This window comes from Camelus bactrianus, chromosome 3 (genome assembly GCF_048773025.1).
Source record: "Camelus bactrianus isolate YW-2024 breed Bactrian camel chromosome 3, ASM4877302v1, whole genome shotgun sequence".
NCBI classification, from domain to species: domain Eukaryota; kingdom Metazoa; phylum Chordata; class Mammalia; order Artiodactyla; family Camelidae; genus Camelus; species Camelus bactrianus.
The window spans coordinates 51,442,634-51,452,483 of NC_133541.1; the positions used below are offsets into that span (position 1 = coordinate 51,442,634).

The 9,850-nt window shown below is 37.8% G+C and overlaps 1 protein-coding gene across 1 annotated transcript in view; it reads right to left on the bottom strand.

The window, feature by feature from the left end:
• The window catches only part of ANKRD31 (ankyrin repeat domain 31), a 110,886-nt gene extending 101,278 nt beyond the window's left edge, over positions 1-9,608 (bottom strand). Inside the window, exons 1-2 of the mRNA XM_074359886.1 lie at positions 9,306-9,608; positions 635-708 (exon numbers count right to left, since the gene is read on the bottom strand). Of these exons, the coding sequence (XP_074215987.1) occupies positions 635-708; positions 9,306-9,400 (169 nt within the window). The 5' untranslated portion in view covers positions 9,401-9,608. The remainder of the gene's footprint in view (positions 1-634; positions 709-9,305) is intronic.
• Positions 9,609-9,850: the final 242 nt, after the last annotated feature.

Genomic DNA, 9,850 nt, shown 5'->3' on the forward strand with positions numbered 1-9,850 from the left:
ATACATACAAGAAGATTCTCATGATGTTTAGGAGATTTTCCTTCTAATGTACACCTATTTCGAGACATCCTCCGAAGTAAAAAATGGCCCACAAGAAGAAATCATAAAAGGAAATAACCTACTATTTAAACAGCTACTGCAGAACTGATCTTTTTTAACCGTGACAATCAGTGATATATTTTTCTAGAAGTGTTTAAATTGATCTAGAAGTAGACTCAGGAGGTATGGTGAATTTGTAGGTGAAAGGCTCTTTTTAAAAATATATACCAAGGATATCTGTATCTTAATTTTAGTCTGAAAAAAATCAGACTGGTTATTTAAAACTACTATTTACTTACACAAATAGTCAAGTTCTAGGGTTAAGCTGGAGATTTGGGGGGTGGCGGAAGAAGAGCTATTTGAGTGCCACTTTCACATCTCTGTAGCCCTCTCTAGGAGTCGTAAATATTTTCCAGAGGTTACACTCCCCATTGCTATCCTTACAGTAATAGATCTCAGGGTCTACTACAGATGCCTGTAAGAAACTAACTCTGTGAAAGTTACAGAAAAAAACTAAATGTAAAAGGAGAAGTTAAAGGAATAATAATACTTAGAAAATTAAAGGGGCAACTTAGTGAAAAGAATTCTCTCTCACCTCTGCATGTTCCACTTATTCCAGGATGGAGACTGAACTCACGTCTAAGAGATGTGTCTTGATCAAAGAGCAACCTTCCAAACACCAAAAAAAGAAGGTACAGATGTTACGATGTTTTCTAAACAAAGACTAACAATTTAACTGTCAGTTTTTAATTATACCTAAATTTTGCTAAAAGTCTTAGTTACACCACTATTAGTATTTCTACATCAAAGTATTTTTTTCAGAAATGTAGCCTTTAATTTAAAACTTATCCAAGATGAAAAATAAAGACTTATTCATGCGGTCATGTTCATTTTTACAAATATTCTGTTATTTTGGGGCATTTGGGAGTAAGGGACAAATATGACTGATGTCCATAAAAGAAGAGAGAGAGAGAGACACCAGGAATGCATGCACACAGAGGAAAGACCATATGAGGACACGGCAGGAAGGTGGCCACCTGCAACCAAGGAGAGCCCTCAGGAGAAAGCAATCCTGCCAGCACCTTGATCTTCGACATCCAGCCTCCAGAACTGTGAGAAAATTAATTTATGTTGGTTAAACCACCCAGTCTGTGGTATTTTTGTGACAGCCTAAGCAAACTGCTACATCACTAGTCTTCCCTAACTTCCCAAGACAGGAAATTCCAGGCTCAGCTTAGTACATCTGCTTTAAAACTGGAACCCCATCATTTCTCACGGAGCCTTGGTTCCTTTGAATAGGATATCACGTTGGAAGTCCACAATACTAATATTATCATTAGCTATGTGATTACTGAAAAAATGTTATTTTGCAATTCCTTATGTCCTTAGAATATATCACATGTGGCATGTTTAGCTAAATTCTATGTTTTAAAGGCACTTAAAATAATCCCTTTTTGTACAAGTATGCTACTAATCAATACATAAATAAGTTCACTTGTTTCACCTTGCTTTTTGCTTTTTAAGAATTTTTTTCATGTTAATTTTATTATGTTTTATAATTATGTAAACCATTTACATCATTGTTGGTAGGATGTTTGGGGTTTTTCTTAATGGTACACCATTTGTCATTCCAAAGACAAATGTACAAACCAAGATCTATTTAGAGAGGTCTAGCATTCATCCCTGTCCCTTCATCCACCTGTCCTCTCCCTTCCCATTTTTAAAAATTGTATGGTTTATCCTTCCAATGTGTTTCTGGAAAGATAAACAATACATGTGTGTGTCCTCACCTCTTCTTAGATAAGCAGTGGCATTCTACACATGCTTCCCTACTTTCTTTTTTACTTAATATATCCAGTAGACTGATTACAGGATAAAGAAAGTCCTCATTCCTTTTTATAAATTCATAGTACACCATTGTGTAGATTCTTAAATGATTTTAATAGCTTATTAAAAGATGACTGTGGAAGTAAGAAAAAAAATCTTTTAGTTAAAAATTTACAGAACTGTCTCTTGTTTCCCATTCCTAATCACAAACACACATCACATACATAAATTCACATACATTATGAAGAAAGAACAGCTTACCAAAGAAAAATTAAAGTACCATTAAGAAAAACCCCAAACATCATACCAACAAAATTAACAATGAAAAGGACTCCAGTCCTTAATCTTCCTAGCACATCCACTATGCGAGTAAATGCAAGTTCCTTCTGGGAGGAGAGTAAGTATCTTTTTTTGTCTCAATTACTACTGGCCATTACTAAGGATTGAAAATTCATTATTCAAATATGGATAATGCCATTACTGTAGTGCACTTTTCCAAGTAAAACAATCTATATATCTTACTGTCCCTAAATGTCGGGGTTATTTTACTTCTTAAAAATTTTGAGATTTTTTTTAATCTAAAAATAACACAAAAGGGGCATGGAGGAATTTTGGAAGGTAACGGGGCTGTTCTGTATCTTCACCATGATAATGGTTATTATAAATTGTATGAATTTGTCAAAACTCACAGAACTGCACAGTAAAAAGAGTAAATTTTGCTGTATGTAAACTCTATCTAATAAAAAAAATTTTAAAGTAGCACAAAGATACTAATTTTCCATAAGTAAATTAACAAATTTAACATTATACCAATAAAAGTATCAACAAGATTTTGCTGAATTAGATAACTGATTCTAAAATTCCTGTAAAATAAATAAGAACAGCCAGGAAAAAATTTTAAATAAGAAAAATTAGGCAGTAATGACCTACAAAACATTAAAATATTTTTGGATACAAAGTGTTTTTAATATGAAACTGACATAAGATGACAGAACAATAAACAGAATAACCCCCCCACAAATAAACTCACATAGATATGGGAATTTAGTATATTTAAAAGGTGATATCCCAAATCAGTGAGGAAAAGATACAATTCTTCAAAAAATTATACCAGGACAATGAAGGAGACATCAGGAAATAACTTAGTTGGGTCCATATTTCACACAGTACTCCAGAAAAAAAATCCACATGAATCGAAGATGTAAATGTTATAAACAAAGCAAAAAGTACTAACAGAAACCAAGGAGGGATTCTCTAACAATTGTAAAGGAAAGAAGGCCTTTCTAATTACGATACAAAAACCCAATAATTCAATTATTAAGATTACAAACACACATACTCTTTGACATAGTGCTTCTATTTTTAGAAAATAATTTCATATATGTTCTCAAACTTATGAATACTTAGAGAATATTTCTCAAAGGATAAGATCAAATATATTGGTTGCCTATAGGAAAGAAAACAGCATGGCTGAGGGAGCAGAGATGATAAGGCTTTTTACTACATATTCTTTAATACTTAAAAAAATTTTTGGACTATGTAAATACATTATCACTTCAAAAAAAACCGTAGAAAATGTGGGCAATAAAGAAAAGTACAAATAAGAAGACAGAAATCTCCTGTAATTTTACTTGTATTAGGGCTTTGGTGGCATTATTTACAATAGCCAAGACATGGAAGCAACCTAAATGTCCATCAATCAATGAATGGATAAAGAAGATGTGGTATACACATATACAATGGAAAGTTCAGCAACGAAAAAGAAGGGAATCTTGCCATTTACAACAACATGGATGGACATGAGTGCAATTTACCAACTGAAATAAGTCAGACAGAGAAAGACAAATACCATGTGATATCACTTATATGTGAAATCTTAAAAACATACAAACAAATAAAAAAGCAAACTTACAGAGAATAGATTGGTGGTTTCAGGGCAGGGAGGTTTGTGGGAGGGGCAAAATGGGTAAATGAGGGTCAAAAGGTACAAACTTCCATTTATAAAATACATAAGCCTTAGGGATGTAATGTACAGCATGAAGATTATATTAATAATACTGTATTATATTTTTTAACATTGCTAAGAGAATAGATCTGAAAAGTTCTCATCACAAGAAAAAAATTATAACTATGTATGATAATGGATATTAACTAGACTAATTATAGTGACAATTTCACAATATATACACATATCAAATCATTATTTTGTACACCTGAAACTAATATAATGATACATGTCAATTATATCTCACTGAAAATCAAACAAAAAACAAACAACAAGACTTTGGTGTATTTCCCTCCAGCTTTCTTTCCATGGAGGCTTATGTGTGATGGAACCAGAAATTCTTTTATAAAGTTTGCATCAGTCTGTATAAAGTTTCATGGACTACATTTTTCACTTAACTTTATGTTTAAACATTTGCAATGTCACTAAAATTCTTCCTGAAACCATCAAACATTGATAATACTCTACCATAAGAATAAATCATAATTTATTTAAGCATTATATGTTTTAAAACATATAGATTATTTCTAATTTTCTATTACTACAAATAACTGAGATAATTTTCTCTTACATAAATCTTTAGTCATTTTTTTTTTCACTTTTTCCTTAAGAGAGGGGTGATGGCTATTTTTAATACTAAAAGAAAAATGAAGCAGTGGAGATCAGAAAAATTACTTATCCATGTTCAACCAACAAATTGACTGAAAATAAAACATTAATATCTCATTGGGTTCTTAGCCAAACTACTAAACTAATACTCCAAAAGTCACCAACTACTTCATATGGATAGCGTATTTTAACAATAAAATGTGTCACTGAAATATTAGAAAGATGAGACGCTAGAAGGTATTAACTATATAAGAGGGAGGGGGAAATTAGATGGTTAGGTTAAAAGGAAAAATTTCAGGCAAACATCTGATTGAAATTTTGAAATAATTTTTACTGCTTTGTTAAAATACAATGAAATTTTTCATGACAATTAGGGTGTTACGTTATCAAATTTTTTACAATGTCATGCTAAGGTGTTGGCTTATTAAAAAAATCTAATTAAAATATCCTTTCAGTGTAACACTTTTAAAAATAGTACTTGGCACCATTCTGTTTTAATTACTGGAGTAGCTAATATTTTGACATACATCCTGACCAAAAATGTTGCTTTCTTTAGCTAATTTAATGTGATTATTAATTCTTTGGCTATTTTTCCCTTCCCCAAGTGCATCCTTTGTAACAGGTATTTTCTAGCTAGACAACTCACATGAAGATAGTGCTAGCCTGTCTTAAGGGATAGAATTAACACCCATCTGGCAGGGTATTATGTTCAATTAGCCTTTTACTATATGCAATTAATAATGTTCAGAGGACATGATTTGACCTGAACATATACCTAAATCCATGCAACAATGAACTATCTTATAAGGTGGTTCTGTTTAAATGTACTGAACAGCATTAGTCTGAGCCATACCCCTTAATGTTATTGAGCAGTTAATATTTACCAGAGACTGAGACAGAAAATAAGGATTGATAAAATGTTTCCAGGGCACGTGAAAGAAAAAGGAATCCTGCCTTGCAGTAAACAAATCATAAGAAAACAAGACCTTATTAGTCAGCAACTTGAATTCTTCCAGAAGGTTAGTAGCAGCACCTAGCAAGTCAAAAAAAGGACTGGATGCATTTTACAGTTTCAAGAAGGGCTAGGACCAAGTCCAGACTCTCAAAGAGTACTTTTCAGACACAGTTAACAAGTGGCATCCTCACTTTTTTACTTGCTTTATCTAATCCTAATGAGCATCAAACCCTTTCTCAGAGCTTAGCAAACAGGCCTTAATAGCTGCAAATATTTTAGGATTATTTAACTATGCAAAACTGTATGTCTTGCCTGTTGGGGATCTCTGAGCTACCAGGACCTGTGCTCCTCCTGCCAGTCGAAGTTGGGAGCTTGTGCATGAAAAACAGCCAGAATAAACTGCATACAAGTAAGTAAAGAGGAAAGGGGGAAAAAAAAAAAGCAATGGCACTCAGCTCCAGCAGTGCTTAGATTCTGTATTTCCATTCCTAATTTTTAACCTTGGGCTATGAGCTCTGAAAGAATGATGTTTCTATGCAATTCCAGAGAAGCATTATAAAATGAATCAGAGCGGAACAAAAAAAGATTGGCCAGCCAAGATGGAGTAGGCCATGTATAGCCTAGTTCTTCACTCATTACAACTAAAAACTCTGGTAGAATATTTTTTAAAAGCTACCCGATTAATCTGAAAAGTAAACAATAGCAGGTAAACTGGGGACTGAAGTCTAAATCTAAATAATAACCTTGTAGTAGGTGAGTTTCACAGTTTGGGGTTTTTTGTTTTGTTTTTTGGTCTTTTTTTTTTTGGTCTCCAGCTTTGATCCTAGGCCTAAACCTGGAACTGCACAGTGGGCAGAGACAGCAAAAACTCCAGAAGAACCCTTCTATCTTTATCCAGAAGACTAGACAAAGGGGACCCTGAATGGCAAAAGGTATGGGGGAATCCTTGGGTTTTCTTTTGTATGTTTTCTCTCTTTAGCCTCAGAGCCATACGGCTACCAACCATGGCAGCTTAGGCACTTAAAACTCAAGAGAAAACATGTCTCTCTCCTACTACAAAAACCATACTCCAAAGACTATGGAAAGAATCTCTTTTATTTTCTTCTCTCTCTTAACACCCTGAAGGTGGCCCCAGCTGCAGGAAACTGCTCTACAGGGAGAAGGCTAACACTGAAAGAAGTCTATCTTTCGGATCATATGAACCAACATGTGCATATGGAGAGGGAAGGGTACATGAGAATCCTCAAGAAAAGAGAGCAAGATGGGGAAAAACCTAATTCTGCATCTGTTCCAACGTAAGTCTCAGGTTCAAGCCAGAGCTGCCCACATACAGAGAAGAAGCGTAACAAGGGCTTAGAGAACCGAACTATGATATTAACTACTATTCAAATTCCAGATTCACCCTTGATGGTAGACGAGTCAGACAGACTCAAACAGCACAGTAAAGGCTTGAAAATTGGACTGATGTAACCACCGCCTACAGAATGCAAAACAGAACGTGCAGTCAGAACCTAATCAGAGTGACTGTCATTCAAAACAAACAAAAATCACCACCTTAGAGGATTTTAACAGGAACAAGAGTCCAAAACATAACATTCAAAATATACAGGATCTAATCCAGAATTACCCAACATGCAGAAGAATACGAAAATCTGACTAATTCTTGAGAGAAAAGATAATAGATGTCAATACCCCAGCCCCACAAGCCCAGTCAGAATTAACCAAAGACTAAAGCAGCTAATATAATCATTCTCTATGAGATAAAGGTGAACAGTCATCAAATGGATGAAAATGTTGAAATTCTCAGCAGAGACATAAAAACTATGTAAGAGAATCCGATGGAAATTTTAGGAGCTATAATATCTGAAATTTAAAATTCACTGAATGGTCTCAACAACAGAATGGAAATGACATAGGGAAGAGTAAGTGAATCTGAAGACAGAGCAGAGCAAGAGAAATTATACAGTCTGAAAAACTGAGAGAGAAAATATTGAAAAAATTAACAGAACCTCAAGGATCTAGGAGACTATCGAAAGGTCTACCATTCAGGTCATTTAAAATCCCAGACAGAGATGAGAAAAAGATTGGTACAGAAAAACTACATGAAGAAATCATGACAAAAAAAATCTCTCAAGTTTGGTGAAAGACATAAATTTATAAATTTGAGAAAGTCTGTGAACCCCAAACAGGAAAAACACAGGGAAAAGCATGCCCAGACACATCAGAATCAAATGGCAGAAAACTGAAGATAGGGAGAAAAAAATGAAAGCAGAGAGGGAAAAAAAGATGATCGTTACACAGAAGGGAACAGTGATTTAAGTGGGGAAGGAGGGGCTTGACTACAAAGGGGCAGGGCAGGACAAGGGAGGTTTTCTGGAGTCAACAGAACTGTTCTGGATCTTTAGGGTGGTGGTTGTTGTAAGACTAGATGTACTAGTTAGTCATAATGCTCCCTGTACACCACTAAGAGCAAATATTACTGTTTGTATATATAAATGAGCCAGAAATCTGGATATCACACTTTATCGCTGCCCCTTCCTCATCCTCCCTGTCTAATCAATCACCGTCTCCTGCCTAATTTACTTCCTAAAGATTTCTCAGATTTGTCCCTTTCCCGCTATTCCCACTGTTCCTGTCTAGCTGAGCTCTCATCATCCCAGGCTGCAACTACTTTGATCCCAAAGCTAACCTCTTTGCTTTGCAAAAACTAATCCCTGCTCTAACAGTACCAACTTTAACGTGGACGCTTGTTCGAAATGCAGAATCTCGGACCCCCACCCTAGAACTCCTGAATTGGAATCCACCTTTTAACAGGATTCTGAGGTGATTTATAAGAAATTTATAACTTTTATGAAAATTTGAAAAGCCCTAGTCTAGGGCATGCGTGAGTGAATAAAAATCTGACAGTGCTGCTCCTCCACTTAATCCCTTACAACCTCCCTACCAGGACACGTGAGGGATACGAGGCCTTACATGACGTTACCCCACCTTCCTCTCCGCTCATCTCTCACCACACCCATCTCAGCACTGAACACTTCAGTAACACTCAACTGTAGATTCCAACACACAGAACACAATGCTAAGCGCCACCACCACACCTTTACCTATGCAGTTCCCTTGGCCTGAAAACCTCCTCTCCTTCATCTAACTCCTAACCCACCTTCAAGCCTCTATTCAGAAGTCAACCATAGCAAACTATGATGACCACCTAGGCTGAGGTAAGCGTCCCTCTGGGCTCCTAAACCAGCCTGGGTATACCTCCAACCCTGGACTTCCCACGTTATAACGAAATTATCTATTTACGTCTTTCCTGGCCTGTAGGTCCCTCAAAGGCAGTGGTCTCATCTCTTTTATCTTTTCCCTGGATCCAGCACAGAGAACTAGGTTATGTGTTGATGAACTAAACTACCATTTTTTCTTGATTCTTAAAAAACCATCCGTTTCCACTCTGATAGTAACCAGTCTCCCCCATCACGCATTCTTCTTACCCTGAGAGAAAGTATACTGACCAACTCGTAGCCCTGAGCTACGAGTTGCTTGAAGCAAATGCACTTGAGAAATTTACACACAAGACTTTTTTGTCTGTGCAAAAAAGCCCAGTCTAAGAAAAAAGGCTTGTTAAAAACGCCATAAAGCCACCTACTGTAAAAGCTCATTTTGCCCTAAGTTGGGGAGGGTGGGCATTTGTGGTCTTCTTTATTTACAAAGGTCTTAGCTCAAGCGAGCTGGCCCGCGAGGCCTACTCCCGCCCACAGGCAGACTGACGTTCCGCTGGTAACAACTTGCACTCAGATCTCAAGGGCCACCCACCGCCAGCGCCCAGGCTTAACGGCGGTCACTTTCTCCAAGGCCGGGCGCTAAGGGGGTCACCTTCTCCAGGGCAGCTCCTCTTCCTCCTGCTCGCTCTCCGTCACCGACCCCTCTATCACCGTCTCATCACTGTCCCAGTCCGCACCTTCCTCCATCTTCGCCACGCTCTCTTCTTATCCTCCTTCTCTTAACTCCTTTCTTACCGAAAAAAATAATAATAAAAGTGAGGGGGGAGAAAAAAAAGAAAGATGCTCTGAAGCCCAGGGAAATTGGGAGTTAAGAACAAAACTCTTGGCGAGAGCGGAGCCTCGCTGGGAGGCCACAGAGCGCCGCACGCCCTGCCGCGAGGGCGTCGTCGGGGAGGCGGTCCAGCGCCGCGGACTGGCCGCGCGCCGCCGGCAGGGGGAGCCGCGCGCCGCACGTCGGAGCCGCGCGCCGCGAGCCGCGCGCGGCCCCGCCCCCCCGGCTCCTTCGGCCGGAAGTGGCCTGAAGTGGTCGGCAGCGCGCGCCCGCCCGCTTTGCGCGTCCCCGCCATCTAGGGCGGGGCCCGCTGCCACGGCATCCGCTTTCCGCGCTTTTCCTTCGTGGCTAGGGTGTGAGGCGAC